At 38.1% G+C, this 16,053-nt stretch overlaps 2 protein-coding genes across 3 annotated transcripts in view; both read left to right on the forward strand.

Annotated features, from left to right (window-relative positions):
- PTPN22 (protein tyrosine phosphatase non-receptor type 22) overlaps positions 1–3,830 on the forward strand; it is a 60,246-nt gene extending 56,416 nt beyond the window's left edge. Inside the window, exon 21 of one of the 2 annotated variants that reach the window (XM_049618394.1) lies at positions 2,977–3,830. In XM_049618394.1, coding sequence (XP_049474351.1) covers positions 2,977–3,041 — 65 coding nt within the window. In that variant the 3' untranslated portion in view covers positions 3,042–3,830. The remainder of the gene's footprint in view (positions 1–2,976) is intronic. The other variant, XM_049618395.1, reaches the window with a different exon arrangement.
- Positions 3,831–5,307: 1,477 nt separating this feature from the next.
- Positions 5,308–16,053, forward strand: part of RSBN1 (round spermatid basic protein 1) — a 47,286-nt gene continuing 36,540 nt past the window's right edge. Inside the window, exon 1 of the mRNA XM_049618396.1 lies at positions 5,308–6,013. Coding sequence (XP_049474353.1) covers positions 5,308–6,013 — 706 coding nt within the window. The remainder of the gene's footprint in view (positions 6,014–16,053) is intronic.

Raw genomic sequence — 16,053 nt, forward strand, 5'->3', positions numbered from 1 at the left:
TATTATGTTCTTACTTCTATTCTCAGTTTACTTGGGTTGCAGTCAAGCTACCTGGACTGAATGGATGAGTTTGTGACTATTTGTGTGAAGCTATTTAACCTGAAATATTCTTCCTTCTATTTTCTTTTTTATCACTCAGAGGAGTAAAATGTATATGAACTTGGCTGTGTGCCTCTCCCCCAATTTTTTTTATCATCACCATTATTCAATTTAATATTAGTAGTTTTCTTGTTTTTATCTTCTTTTCTTTTCTTCCATACTCACCTTTTCTTCTAGTTCTGGTATGGGTTTTTGTTGTTGTTGTTGTTGTTGTTTTGTTTTTTTGTGGTTCTGATTGAAACAACACTTGAGTGTTTATGATGTGCCATGCATTGTGCTGGATGCTTTAAGAAATATCTCATCTGACCTTTTCATCAGTTCTGTAAGGTGTACAATACCCACAATTTTGGAAGATGATGGAATTAAAGGTTTAGGAATATTTTTAGTTTTCCATGTTCTGTTCTCCCCTTGCATTTCAAAGCTTTCATTGTTCAATTTGAGTGCCTAAAGTTGTTAATTTTCAGAGTGCCTTGAAAATATACCTTCATCACAGAAAAGTCCTATGTTGCTAAAGTGATAAAGAGCTGATGTTATCAACCTGCAAATCTTTTTGAAAGGATCCAGAAACAATTTTCATTGGTTCTGCACAATTTCCTTGTCCTCCTTCTTTTGAGGAGAGAGAGGGGGCAGAGAGGAATGTTTGAAGGAGACAGATAAATAAAAGTGATTACTTTAGCTTTTCACGATTGTTTATTAGTTTATTTTCCTAAGCTTTTGAAACAATATCTTAGTAAATTGAGGGCTTTCTGGGCCGAAGTAGAAATATACCTGAATTTTTTTGTTTTTTGTTTTTTTTTGGGGGGGGCACAAGTGAGCGAGGAGCAGAGAGAGAGAGAATCCCACAAGGGGCAGAGAGAGAGAAAAAGAGAGAGAGAAAAGTGGGGCTTGTGTTCACCTGAAGGGGGGTTCGTGCTCACCAGATGTGGGACTTGAACTCATGAACTGTGAGATCATGACCTCAGCCGAAGTCAGATGCTTAATGACTGAGCCACAAAGGTACCTGAAATATGAGTGAGTTTAATATAATAATTTTGTAAAGCAATAGTGCTTATTTTTCTGAAATTGAAATTTCCCAGGCTTTTTTTTTTTTTATGTGTGGTAGGAGAAAAGATGTAGACATAGGATATTACTTAAAAAAACTGAACAATTCAAAAATGGGCAAAGGACTTGAAAAGACATATTTCTGGAAAAAGACATATGAATGGCCAACAGGTGTGTGCAAAGATGCTAGATATCACTAATCATCAGGGAAATGCAGATCAAAACCATAGTGAGATATCACTTCACATGTGTCAGAATGGCCATTATCAAAGAGACAACAGACAAATGTTTGCTAGGCTGTGGAGAAAGGAGAGTCCCATACATTGTTGGTATGAATGTGAACTGGCGTAGTCATTACGGAAAACAGCATGGAAGTTCCTCAAAACATTGAAAATAGATCTATTACATGATCTGGTAATCCTACTTCTGGGTATCTATCTAAAATAAGTGAAATCCTTACCTCAGAAGAGGTATCTGCACCTCATGTTCACTGCACCATTATTTACAATACACAAGACATGGAAAGAACCTAAGTTTCCACTTGACAGACGAATGGATAAGGAACATGTGTTATATATACATTTCATATATATATATATATATATATATATATATATATATATGTATTATTCAGCCATAAAAAAGAAGGAAATCCTGCTGTTTGAGACAACATGAATGAAACTTGGGGGTATTACACGAAATGAGATAAGCCAGAGAAAGACAAATACTGTATGTATCATTTATATGTGGAATCTAAAAAAGCTAAACTCACAGAAATATACAGTAGAATGGTGGTTGCCAGGGGCTGGGGGAAATGAAGAGATGTTGGCCAAAAGGTACAAACTTCCAGCTGTAAGGTGAATAAGTTCTGGGGGTCTAACATACAGCAGGGTAATTATATATTTAACAGTACTGTATTCTATACTTGAAAGTTTAGAGTAAATCATAAATGTAATCACCACAAAAAATGGTACTTATATGAGATGGAGGTCTTACCCAGCCTTAATGTGCTAATCATTTCACAATACATACATGTATCAAATTATCATGTTGTATACCTTAAATTTAACATGTTACATGTCAATAATATGTCAGTAAAACTGGGGGAAAAAAAGGGGAGCCTGGTGGCTCAGTCAGTTAAGTATCTGACTTCGGCTCAGGTCATGATCTCATGGTTTGTGGGTTTAAGCCCCGCATGGGGTTCTCTGCTGTCAGCGTGGAGCCCACTTTGGATCATCTGTCACCCACTCTGCCCCTCCTCCGCCCTCTCTCTCTCTCAAAAATAAACACACATTAAAAAGAAACTTGGAAGAAAAGGATATTACAATCGATCCTTGAACAATTTGGGGAATAGGTATGCCCCCCTGACCCCCATGTATTTGAAAATCTGCAAAAGTTAAAATTTCCCAAAACTTAACTACTAATAGCCTACTGTTGACCTGAAGTCTTATGCTTATATCTATCTATCTATCTATCTATCTATCTATCTATCTAGATATCATATGCTGTATTCTTACAGTAAGCTAAAGAAAATGTTCAAGGGTCAACTGTATATGCTGAATTACTAAAGATTGTTATAACCAGGGTTCTTCATCTAATTATTACCATTAGTAAATTTATAAATGTTCTACAAATTTAAAATGTTATTAGTATTGTTATCATTTATGCACTAACTTAATTACTGTGCCTTTATAATCTATTATTAATTGATCAAAGATGCTGCCTAACGTTTTGAAAAAGAAAATCCATGTACTTGCATACATTATAACATGCTCTAAAATCTAAGTATTCATTTCTATATGCTAAAAAACTTTTCCATTTTATTTTTGTTCCCAGGGTTTGCAAATCGTTTTTCAAAACCCAAAGGACCAAGGAAACCACCAGCGACTTGGAATATTTAACACAACTTTGGAATATAGCTGCAAGTGCATCTGGAAATAAAACTACTGGAATACTGCTAGCTAAAATAAGTGTTCCATATTTATAATTTCAACAATGAAGACCCTGTAATATTTAGTAGCAATATTAGAAAAGCCATATTCAAAGAAGTGCCAGAAGTTTTACAGTTTCATCTCATTTGCATTGGGTTGGAAACTGGAAATAAGTTTGTCGCTTGGGATTATGTAGAGAATGCTGGATGAGAAAGTTTTAGAATGGACTTATTTTTCATTTTGGAAGTTATTTTTATTCTACTTAAGCAGAAACTTCAAAATATTTGTAAGAACTGGATCTCAACGGAATGTCTGCATTGCCAGATTTTACAATAGCAAGTGTTTCACAAAATCTGACTTGTGGTTGTGGCACAAAATGATACAAAATGACTGCTTGTGACAATGACTATTCCCTGGGAGTTATTTTTGCCTAAATGGAGTATACCTTGCACATCTTCCCAAAGGTGGAAAACCAGAGTAGTAAGAAAAGGAAACGTTATAATTAAGAGAATAAATAATAACGAAAATAATTTCATATCATATTTCAATAATGAAAATAATAAAAGAATAATGAAAATAATTTTTGTATTTGGATATACCAACTAACAGGATGTTCAACTACATTTCTGGTAAATTTTAACCAAAGTTCTTCAATTACCAAATCTAGAAGAATAATCAACAAAATCGTTATCTTTCGGTAGCATTTTCTTCATTTCAAAGGTCCTGTATTAAACATGTGCAACTTACATCCAACCAGTTAGAGGTACTACTAATTTAAAAAATTTTATTTGGGGGGGGGGGAGAGGTGAGGGAGGGGCAGGGAGAAAGATGGAGAGGGAGAGGGTGGGAGGGAGAGAGAGAGGGAGAGAATATTTAAGTAGGCTCCTGCTGTCACCGGGCTCTGTCTCACAACACTGAGATCAGGACCTGAGAGGAAATCAAGAGTCCCACGCTTAACCAATTGAGCTATCCAGGGCCCCTAAAAATTCTTCTACAAAATATTTTAAGAAAATCTGATTTTTCAAATCTAATTTTATGTAACAAGTAAGTTAGTGGGTAATTATTCTTACAAAAGATTCCCGAGTTCCCCTCATGATTGAACTTTTTTTTGGAACTTAGAAAAGTTTAACTTTCAGAACCTAAAATACTCAAACAGCATTTGTTCTTTAATGTCTTTCATTACAAAGCCAGATGATAGCGCAAATTGGATGAAATGTTAACTGTCTATTGAAGTACATCGCACGCAATAGGTGCACAAGAAACTGTTTTGTCTTTAAGCTAACTTTACTGCAGTGTTCATTTAGCTGAATCCTCCAGGCACTACTGGCATTTCTGAGTACTTCATTGTAATCAATTATTTCCAAATATCTTTATCAAGGACCAAATATAGGAAGAGAATCTTAGGGAAAATCTAAAGCGCCGATGAAGTTGTGGATGAATTTCTGGGCAGCAACATTGGTGCACAGTGACGATTTTTGGATAGGTCTGTGGTAGACACATTTCTCAAATTTATGCAACCTTATACGTGGGACATGAAAAAAAAATCTTCAAAAAGTTTAAAAACATGGGTTTTCCACCTAGGGACGGATTCAAAATAAATGACGGCCTCTACCTTTCCAGGCATTAGAGGAGATGTGGCTCTAAGGCGAGGTGCGGCGGCGCTCACCAGGCTCCCGGGCAGTTCTCGCACCTGCCTTGTTACGCGGGTACCTGTAACCATGGCAATGCCCACGAAGAGGTTAAAACATGTCTTCACTGCAGCCCGATTAGATTCTAAACCCAAATCGCCCTCGTTTTACGTATGACCAAGTTCCCCTTTCCTCTTCATTTCGTCGCTTGTCCAAAGATAAGAGGCCGGGGATTCCTCACAAAGGTTTTGAGAGGAATGAATATGAAATTGATAAGTACCTATGGAGCCCACCGACTCCGTGTATAATGACCAAGGGGGCACACACAGACGATAATGGGAACGCGCAGACAGACTTGAAAGCCACTAACATTGTTTCGGCCGTTAAGGCGGTTGGCGGCAACTCTCCGCCCAGCGGCGGTTGCGTCGCAGCCCGAAGCGTGACTCGGCGCACGCTCTCTTTCCGCTCCTCCACTCCCAGAGCCAGGGACGCGGCGGGAGCGCGGGGGAACTACCGCTCCCATGAGGCTCTGCGAGGCCCTGGGTGCTTTAAAATAGAGCTCACTCGGAGAGGCCTGCGGAGAAGCGCTGGGAACTGCCGCTTCCGGCATGTTCAGCTCCGGAGGAAGAACGGCGGAGAAGTGGAGGGCGGGGAAGAGACTCCAATGCCCAGCGGGCCGTGCGCGGGCGGCGCTTGCGCGATACGCGGACGGGGGGGCGGTCGGGCCATTTAAATGTGTGTTTGTGGGTGAAATGGCTGCGCAGGTCGGAGCGGTGCGCGTAGTACGGGCGGTGGCGGCGCAGGAGGAGCCGGACAAAGAAGGGAAGGAGAAACCCCATGCTGGGGTCTCGCCGCGGGGAGTGAAGCGGCAGCGCCGAGCGAGCAGTGGGGGTTCTCAGGAGAAGCGGGGGCGGCCGAGCCAGGACCCCCCTCTCGCTCCCCCTCACCGGCGGCGTCGCAGCCGCCAACATCCCGGGCCGCTGCCGCCAACGAATGCAGCCCCAACCGTCCCAGGCCCTGTTGAGCCTCTGCTCCTGCCGCCTCCGCCGCCACCTTCGCTGGCACCCGCCGGGCCCGCTGTCGCTGCCCCGCTCCCGGCCCCAGGCACATCGGCCCTCTTCACCTTCTCTCCTTTGACGGTGAGCGCGGCAGGGCCCAAGCATAAGGGCCACAAGGAGCGGCACAAGCACCATCACCACCGCGGCTCCGATGGTGACCCCAGCTCCTGCGTTCCGGGCGATCTCAAGCACAAGGACAAGCAGGAAAACGGGGAGAGAACTGGAGGGGTGCCTCTGATCAAGGCCCCCAAGAGAGGTGAGAGCAGGAGAACTACCCCGAGCTCGGGTTCTAGGTCTCCCTTAGGTCCGATATCCCGCCCCTTTAGCACTGAAAGACGCCAAACCCCTGCTTACCTCCTGCTGCTCTACTCCCTTAAGCCCACTGGGGTGGACCCTGGATTTCAAACCGTTGACACAGCGTGACCTACTTGAGGCTTCTCGTTTCGAGGCCGAGCTGTCAGTTACTAACCCCCTTACCCGGCTCTCCCCTCCCCACCCCCGCCCTTCACCCCCAGCCTTTACCAACGTTTGTTTTCAAATTCGCCAGGGTTTCCGCGCCGCGCCGTCCTTGGCGTGGGATTAGTAGTTGGGGTATTAAAAACTGCTTTTCTAAAGTAAAGGCTTGTCGCTAAAATCCTTTCTTCTTGTTTTCTTTCGTGGAAATCTTTAATATAAACTCTCCTCGGCTCCAAAATATTCACGGGTATGGTGTGGGGCTTTAATGAGTTTGAATTCTTACACAGGTTCCTCGACTCAGGTTGCTTTAGTTTCTGCAAGGTAAAATAGCAAACGTAGTTTATAGTGGTTCTTTTTTATCCGGAGGTGAAATAATTTTTAATTTTATATTAATACTTCTCGATAGAGAGGGATGGGGAAGGTTTTCTGTCTCTTATGATCCTAGGAAATAGGACCAACCGTGCCTCTGAAAAGTGAGAAAAGTGAGAAACGTGCTGTAATGGATCGTTGGAAGAATTCCCGTTGCGATTTATTCTTTCTGGCACACAAAAAAATTGACAATTTATTTAATTCCAAGAGCCCACACTAAAGTCAAGAATACCGAACCCAGGAAATGTAGGACTGACTACCTAATTAAATGTGGAATCTAGAGAAATTAGGTTTACTAATATTGGTGTCTTCGTGTTCCCAAGTACATGGAACATTTATTTGTATTCTCCGCAGAAAGGAGGGGGTATGAAGTTTGAGTATACCGTGTGTTTGTATATGATTTCATATAGTTTGTTAGTTGTATTTCCTCAAGAAGATTTTAAGATGCTCATATAGTCGCATTGGGCCAGATGGGGTATTACATGTTAATGAACAAGTCTTTCAATGTAAAGTTTTCTGAGTCTTGGATTTCTTCCACGTACTTGGTCTTGACTCAAGTTTTTTGTGGTTCTACGTACAAATAGTGCAGTGTTTTGCAAATAATTGCTCAAAAAATACTTACTGAATTAAATCTTTCTAACTTTGGTGGTATCCAGGTGTTATTATCAGGAATAAAACTTGTGCCAAGCTGACAGGAGTGCCAGTTTCCACCACCAATATGTGATGATCTTGTTCTCTTTTATTTCTCACCTCATTTCTTCTATGTGTGTGTTTTAACCACACAGATTTGGAGGGAATCTTAGAGATCATCTGATTTAAATTTGTATTGTGGAAGAGGAAACTGTGGCCCAAAGTAGTGAGGCGACTTGTCTAATTAAGTTACAGTTAATTAGTACCAAGTACAAACATTAAAAATTTTTTTCTTTTAATGAATCATTGGCACCACAGGAAGTAGAACCCAGATCTCTTGAATCCCAGTTGAAGCGTCTTCCCCTCGCTGCATGTTGTTCCTTTCTTTTTTTATGCTATTTACTTTTCCCCTTTCCTTGCTTACTCCTTCCCTTTGCCTTGGAATCAGAGTGACAGTAGCCAGCACCATCAAAAGTTTCTGACCTAGCCCCTTTTTATGGAGGGATGGTGGTAATTACATGTATAATAAACAACAGGGCGCTTCTCTGAGGACTCACAGGCCCTGTGTTCTTTAAAAAACAGACAAAAACAAACCTTTAACTCAGTGTTGTCTGACAGAACTTTCTCTAGTGATGGAAATGTTCTGTATTTGTGCTTGCTGTACAGTATGGTAGCCACTGGGCATATGCGGCTCTTGAAACAAATTTTGAAGGCTTTTATGTGGCTGGTATGATTGAGGAATCTCATTTTAAATTTTATTTAATTCTGATTAACTTATTGGACAATGCAGCTTGAAGCATTTGTAGTTTGCCAATATGTGAAGAGGTGGGTTAAGGTTAAGATCGGGTAATTTAAACATCTTACCTTTTTTTTGTTAATTGAAACAGTAGGCATATTAGTTTCAGGTGTAAAACACGATTCCCTATTTGTATATATTGCAGAAGGATCACCATAATAAGTCTAGTTTAAACATTTTAACTTTCTAAAAAAAATGTTTGTTTATTTTTGAGAGAAAGTGCCATGCAAGGGCACAGGGAGGGGCATAGAGAGAGGGAGAGAGAATTCCAAGCAGGCTCCTCCCTGTCTGGGCAGAGCCTGGCTTGGGGCTTGAACTCAGGAACGGTAAGATCATGACCTGAGCTGAAATCAAGAGTGGGATGCTTAACCAACTGAGCCACCCAGACGCCCCTAAACGTTTTAACTTTTGAATGAGGGACTGTTGGATTATATATTCTGCAGGGAAAGGGCTGCGTGGCCATATACACTGGAATGTAGGAAAAAGTATATCTTGTAGCCTTCTAGATACAAGATATACACTGGCATTTTAAAAGTTCTGAGAACCTTACAGAAAACAAACTGATTTACCCTTGTTTAATCCAGGCTTTTGCACACACTTTGATCGATACCTTTTTTTTTTTTTTTTTTTTTTGGCTGAACATCTTTATATTTGTTACAGTGGTGTGGAGGAGGCATGCCTCTGGAGTCAATCTAAGTTTAACTTGTGGCTCTATTACTTACTGTTTGATCCTGGGCAAATTACTTTAACCTCTTTCAGCTTCCTGTCTGTACAAAGGGGTTGTAGTACTTCTTTTTACAAGGTTATGTAGATTAACTGGGGCAATATGTGGAAAGTACTTAAAACAGTATCTGGCTGATATTAGACACTTTTAAAACTGCCTTTTATCATATTTGGTTCTTGAAACAAGTCTAAGATTAATAAGAAGAGTGGCTAGACCCTGGCTATTCACAGAGCTAGGTCTTCCCTCCCTTATTCTCAGATTTTCAGAAACTCTCCTAACTTTTTATTTTGAGGTAATTATATATTCACCAGAAATTGCAAAAATAGTACAGAGAAGTTTTTACCCTTCATTAGTTTTTCCAAATGGTTATGTGTTACATAACTATTGTATAATATCAACACCGGGAAATTGACAGTGGTGCAATGGTGTGTGTATAATTGTGCCATTTTATCACCTGTAGATTAGTTTAACCATTACTGCAATCAAGATCCACAACTGTTCCATCACCACAAAGATTCCCCCCTTGTAATCTCTTGAAAGTCTTAGACACCTTCTATGTTTCTCTCCCTTCCCTAACTCCTAGCAACCACCAGTCTGTTCTCAATAATTTCATCATTTTGAGAATGTTATAAAGGGAATAATACAGTGTGTGATCTTTTGAAGCTCCCCCCCCCCCCACACTTAGCATGGTGTTTTTCAGATCCATTCAAGCTTTATGTATCAATAGCTCACTCCTTTTCATTGCCCAGTTGTATTCTATGTTATGGATATACCACAGTTTAACCATTCACCTACTAAGGTGACATTTTGATTGTTTCCAGTTTGTATATTAGAATAAAGCTTCTGTGAATGTTCACATTCAGGTTTTTGTGTGAATGTAAATTTTCATTTCTCGGGGAATGCAATTGCTAGGTCATGTAGTAAATGTATGTTTAGTTTAGTTTTTTTTTTTTTTTAAGCTATTACCAAACTATTTTCTAAAATATCTGTACAATTTTACATTCCTACCAGCAGCGTATGAAAATTCCACTTTGTTCACATCCTTGCCAGTATCTGGTATTGTTACTATTTTTCTTTTATTTATTCTAATAGATGTGTAGTAATACTTCATCATGGACTTAAGCTGCATTTCCCTAGTGGCTAGTGATATTTAACATCTTTTTTTGTCATCATTTGCTGGCCATATATCTTCATTAGTAAGATGTCTTTTGTCTTTTGCTCATTTTCTAATTGAATTGTTTTTTACAGAATTTTTTTGAGAATTCTTTGTATATTACAGGTATGAGTCCTTTATCAGATATATGGTTTGCAAATATTTCCTCCCACTTTCGTTGCTTGTCTTTCCCTCCTTTAACAGGGAGGTTAGTAGTTAGAGCTAAAGTAAATTTTGTGAGGTCTAATTTACTGATTTTTTTTTTTTTCCCTTTTATGGATCATGCTTTTGGTGTCATGTCTTGGTCTCAGGACTCAGGTCTCAAAGATTTTCTTCTATTTTTTTTTCCTCTTCCAATTGTAATTTTTAATGTGCATCTCTGATTCATTTAAGTTAGTTTTGTGTAAGGTGTGAGGTGTTTAGGTCCAGGTTCATATTTTTTGCCTGTGGATATCGAATTTTTCCAGCACCTTTGTTGAAGACTATTCTTCTATTGGATGGCTTTTACACATTTTTAAAATATCAGTTCTACTACCTGTTTTTGTATGACTTGTCAAATAAAGATGGTTTTTACATTTTATTTATTTTTTAAATGTTTATTCATTTTTTTTTAATTTTTTTTTTTAAATTTTTTTTTTTCAACGTTTTTTAATTTATTTTTAGGACAGAGAGAGACAGAGCATGAACGGGGGAGGGACAGAGAGAGAGGGAGACACAGAATCGGAAGCAGGCTCCAGGCTCCGAGCCATCAGCCCAGAGCCTGACGCGGGGCTCGAACTCACGGACCGCGAGATCGTGACCTGGCTGAAGTCGGACGCTTAACCGACTGCGCCACCCAGGCGCCCCAAATGTTTATTCATTTTGAGAGAGTGCGAGAGCGAGCCCACACACAAAAGGGGCAGAGAGAGAAGGAGACAGAATCCTAAGCAGGCTCCGAGCTGTCAGCACGGAGTCTGACATGGGGCTCAAACCCATGAACCAGAAGATCGTGATCTGAGCCACATCAAGAGTCGCTTGCTTAACTGACTGAGTCACCCAGATGCCCCTGGTTTTTACGTTTAAAATGGTTGAAGAAAATCCCTGATGTGGAAATCATGAGAAATTTAAATTCAGTGTCCAGAAATAAAGTTTTTTTGTGACATTACTCCACTCATTCAAATGTATCATCTGTGGTAGTTTTTGCACTACAGTTTGCCAATCTCAGAGATAGATCATTCAGCTGAAAGACGTTCCTTCACACCAACCCAACTGTACTGAATCCAACTTCATGTATAAGTTAATCACAAATTTCAGATTCCAGATGTTTGGAGTTGCTTATATATAGTTGAAACAACAATTTCTCATCTCTAAGATGGGAACTAAAGTGAGATTTGAAGAGGTGAAGTGACATGCTTAAGATTTTCCAGTTAGTAAGTGATAGAACTGAATCTAGGACCCCCTTTTTTGTTTTGTTTTTGTTTAAGTTTTTTATTTTAGAGGGCATGCAAGCAGAAGAGAGGGGCGGAGGGAGAGAGAGATTCTCAAGCAGGCATCATGCTGAGCTCGGAGCCCTGTTGGGCTCGATCCCACAACTCTGGGACCATGACCTGAGCTGAAGTTAAGAGTGGACCCTTAACTGAGCCTCCCAGGTGCCCCTAGGACCTTTTTTTTCTTTCTTTCTTTTTTTTTTTTTTTTGGATTTGTGGTCCACTTCGCTTTTCACTAAGCCCATTTGGATTGTTAAGTTAATAAAGAGATATTAAAATGTTTTTTTATTTCTTGTAAACAACAGGTTCAAGTTTCGGTTCAACTGATAGTTATCTTGGTATTTTGAAACCTGAATTTTTTTTCTTCTTTTATCGCTCATAAAACATAGAACAAACTTGCTCAAAGATTATTTTAAATTCTTGCTTAGTAAATTTATGATTTTAATATTTCAATGTTTTGTTAAAAAAAAAAAAAGGCAAGGGGGGAGTCCATCCCCCTGGCTCTTTTCTTTAGTGTCATTAAATGACAGTATTGCTCTTTTGTATTCACTTGTGAGTCAGCCTTCCTTTCTCACGTTTTTTTCATCTTTGACCAACTGCCCAATTTCTATCACAGGGAGTGTCCCCAAGTCAGACAACTAATTGAAATTTTCTGTGATGTCAGAAAGCTGTTGGCAGGAATTTAAAATCCAAGTTCTGTTTGGTGATAGGAGTGAGGAATTATTTGGGGATTGATTATACAGAGAAGTAAAATAAATAGATAGTCTCATTTATCACAGCAACAACTTCAGGGACTGATATCTTCCTTACCCACCTAGAGAGGGGATGGGGAAAGTCTATAAGGCATGACATTTTTGCATAACATAAATAATGCCATCTTTGTGATCATGCAGAATTATCATGTAATGGGCACTCAGTAAAATATTTGTTGAATGACATAATGCTCCCTTTATTGGAGATTCTTTTAAGTCCTTGTCCTTCTCAAGTTCCATTAATTGTAACCAGGTAATTTTAGTTGATCATCTCACAGGAGGTGTTGTAGAGAGGGGTTGATTGAGAAGGCAGAAAGGAAGAGTGTAGTGTAGTAGTGTATGGGAAAAGTTTGAGTTTTGGAATCGACAAGATGAGCGTTTGAATGTTGGTTGTCACCCACTAGTTCTGGGACCTACGATAACAGAACATCTTATATCAAGCTGTTTTCTTCTCCATAAAATGGACTTAATATCTACTTCGCTGATTTTGTGTGAGGATTAAAATGAGATCGCATATATGATACCTAATAGATCCTTGGTGAATAATTATTTTCTTCCCTCTTTCAGAGGTTTTTGTCCTTTTATTGGGTTCTCTTAGAATACACTACATTGTATTGTAGGTCTGTAATTTCTACCTCTAATTTTGATATCCCAGAGATAATTGCCAATTATTTCAAGGAATGTTATCAAATATCATTGGGAAAATGATAATAATGATGGTGACACTTACTGTGTTTTCAGTAGTGTGATGATGGTTTTATATTTATTGTCTTTTTTAATCCTTACAATAGCTCTGTGAGGTAGATACTAGAATTAACATCTTAAGATGAGAAAATTGAAGTTTAAAGAGACTTAAGAGCTTGTCCAGAGCCCTTAAGCAGTAAGCACTAGGGCTGGGACATTAAGCTAGGTCTCTAACTGTAAAGCACCTGCTCTTTTAGCACTGTGTACTGCCTCTGTCGTTCAACTGTTTTGGGGTAATAATAGTTAACATGTATTGAGTATTTGTTATGTTCTAGGACTATTCTAAGTACTTTACGTCCTTTGTTTCATTTACTGTGCACACTGATTTTATGAGGAGGTACTGTTACTTTCCCCCATTTTACCAATGAGGAACAAGGTGCAAAGAAATTAAGTTGCAAAAGGTAATATTTTGAGCGGAAGGTCTAGGGGCGGGGATTCAAATCCAGCCAGCCACTCTTAAGCAGCATAATGTAAAGGGATGGGGGTGGTGGTGGTAAAGTAAGGCAGTGTTATAAACATACAATGATCTTTTTAGTCAGGTTTTTATATGAAATGGGAAGGACCCCTAATAAGACAACAAAGTTTTTTTTTTTTGTTTTGTTTTGTTTTGTTTTTTTTTTTATAAATTTTTTTTTCAACGTTTTTTATTTATTTTTGGGACAGAGAGAGACAGAGCATGAATGGGGGAGGGGCAGAGAGAGAGGGAGACACAGAATCGGAAACAGGCTCCAGGCTCCGAGCCATCAGCCCAGAGCCTGACGCGGGGCTCGAACTCACGGACCTCGAGATCGTGACCTGGCTGAAGTCGGACGCTTAACCGACTGCGCCACCCAGGCGCCCCGACAACAAAGTTTATTTTCAGAAAACTTTAGCCTTTTTCTTTATTATGAGTAATAAAATCTAAAAAATTGTACTTGCTTTGAAAATGTATATCCACCATGATTTTTAAGAATTGAGGATATTACATTTTTTTTCAGTTCTAGGTATAATTCAAGGATAAGAATGGTGATAGTAGTTTAAGTTTTGTAATATTTGGAAAGCTAAATATTTTTGCATTAATGAACTTTTTCAATAGTGATGTTAAATGAGGCTATTTGATAGTTGATAATTTTAGCACCTATGAGGATTTTATTGATAGTGTCATGTATTAATCTAGTTATAGTTATAATGACATTTTTTAAGGCAGCAGTTTGTCTCTCAGATAAATGTATCTTCCTTTGTAGACTTACATACTTCTCTTTATATTTACTCTCATAGTCTGATATATGAAAGCTTTCCTTAATCACAGATAATAGAGTAGCTTGGCTCTTTTCCTGTAAAAGAACTGTTGATAAATTTGAGTTTTTGCACTAGAGGGGAATACTCAAAATGTTATTTCCTGAATATGTTCTCTGTTGGAAAGCTAAAGCAATCAACTCAGGAATGGAAAGATTGTGAAAACTTTAGACATTGGTACTTTTTAAAATTGAGATATAACTGACATGTAACATTGTGTAAGGTGTACAGCATATTGATTTGATACATTTATATTGCAAAGACATTGAATTTTAATGTTTTTATTTCAAGGCAGGACAACCTTGACATTCTTACAGTGCAGCAAGGGCTGTCTTACTCTAATAACCTTTAACAACTTTGTATATGTATGTCATTTTCAATTAGTTGTCATCACAATTATTCAAAAGTAAATTTTGTTTATTCATTGAAATTCATTACTTAGTATGACACAAGTAGGCTCCCATTTCTCTATAAGCAAAGGTGAGCTCTCTATATGCAGCCTTAGATTAAGAATAAAACTTTGAAAAACAGGATTAGTGAGGAGAAGGATTGAAATTTATTTCATATTTAAACTTTTATTATGTTGAAATATGAGATTACAATTTAAGGTCCTTTTCATTTCCTTGTACAGTGGTTTTTTTGATGGGCTATGTTGAAATGTGTTTGGAATAAAACCCACAGAGACTTGGCCATGTTAGAAATACCATTGGTAAGCTGATAGTAATATAGAAAATGTGTTACAATCAAGGCAGCACCTTCTTGGTGTTAATTTCAGTGGCAGATCTAGATCACAATTCATTTCCTGCATACCAAATACCTCCTCTGAAGCTTAAAATAACAGGATCTATTCAAAGATATTTTCTTTTCTTTCTTTTCTTTTCTTTCTTTTCTTTTCTTTCTTTTCTTTTCTTTTCTTTTCTTTTCTTTTCTTTCCCCATGAAATTGCTAAAACATTTAGCAGAGGGTAATTAGAGGACTCTTTGAAAATTGGTCTAACCTTTATATTTAATGGCATTAACATTTAGTTGCTTGGGAGAATTGCCTAAATTACGAATTTTTAATGCGGGAAAAGTGTTTAGATTAATTTTATTTGTAAGAAATAGAAATGACTAAGTGTTTTAACAAATTGTCAAATATTTAGTTGTCTATAGAGTAAAAGATGGACTGCTTTTTCTCTTGGCAATTTAAGCAATCCGATTACATGTATAATTTTGGTATATGATCTCAGTTTCATTACAAGTGATGTTTGCAAATGAAGGGTTTTCTTTTTGTTTAAAAACAGATATTAAACAGAATGCAAGTCATTTGGTATCTATACACTAAAGTTTTTGACTTATATTTTCTTTAGAAGTTTTTATAACTTGTAATAGTTGGCGATTTGGAATAATTTTGTATAGAGTACTGCAACTATCATATTTGCATATTATACCAAATAAATTATTTACTGTAAATTTTGTTGAACTTTTTCTTCCCAGGTGTAGCGATAGGATTAATTGGAGTATCTGTCTTAACACTGAATTACTTGAATTGTGTCAGAAATACTGTTGTTGGGTGGACAAATTCTATAGTAAATACCACATCGAGCTTGAAAGGTTGGTCAGGACTATTTAATCCTAAAGATTTCTTGCTAGCGTCTAGTAAATGAGAGATGCTATTTTATTTTGGCTTTGTCAATCCATGATGATCCCTTAAAAATTAAAGATGAATTTTTAGTTATAAAAGTAATATATGTTTATGGTAGGAAATTAGAAAATACAGATAAGCAAAAAAGATAGATATTTATAATTCTTCCAGTCTAGAGAACTACCATTAACACTTTGGTATGTATTTCTTCAGATATTCTTCTGTGTTGTATATGTGCAAAACATACAGATTTTTTTCCTGTCTTTAAGTCCTTTGCCTCTCCCTGGTATATTTTCCCCTAGAAAACA

The sequence above is a fragment of the Panthera uncia genome (assembly GCF_023721935.1).
Source record: "Panthera uncia isolate 11264 chromosome C1 unlocalized genomic scaffold, Puncia_PCG_1.0 HiC_scaffold_4, whole genome shotgun sequence".
Classification (NCBI taxonomy): Eukaryota; Metazoa; Chordata; class Mammalia; order Carnivora; family Felidae; genus Panthera; species Panthera uncia.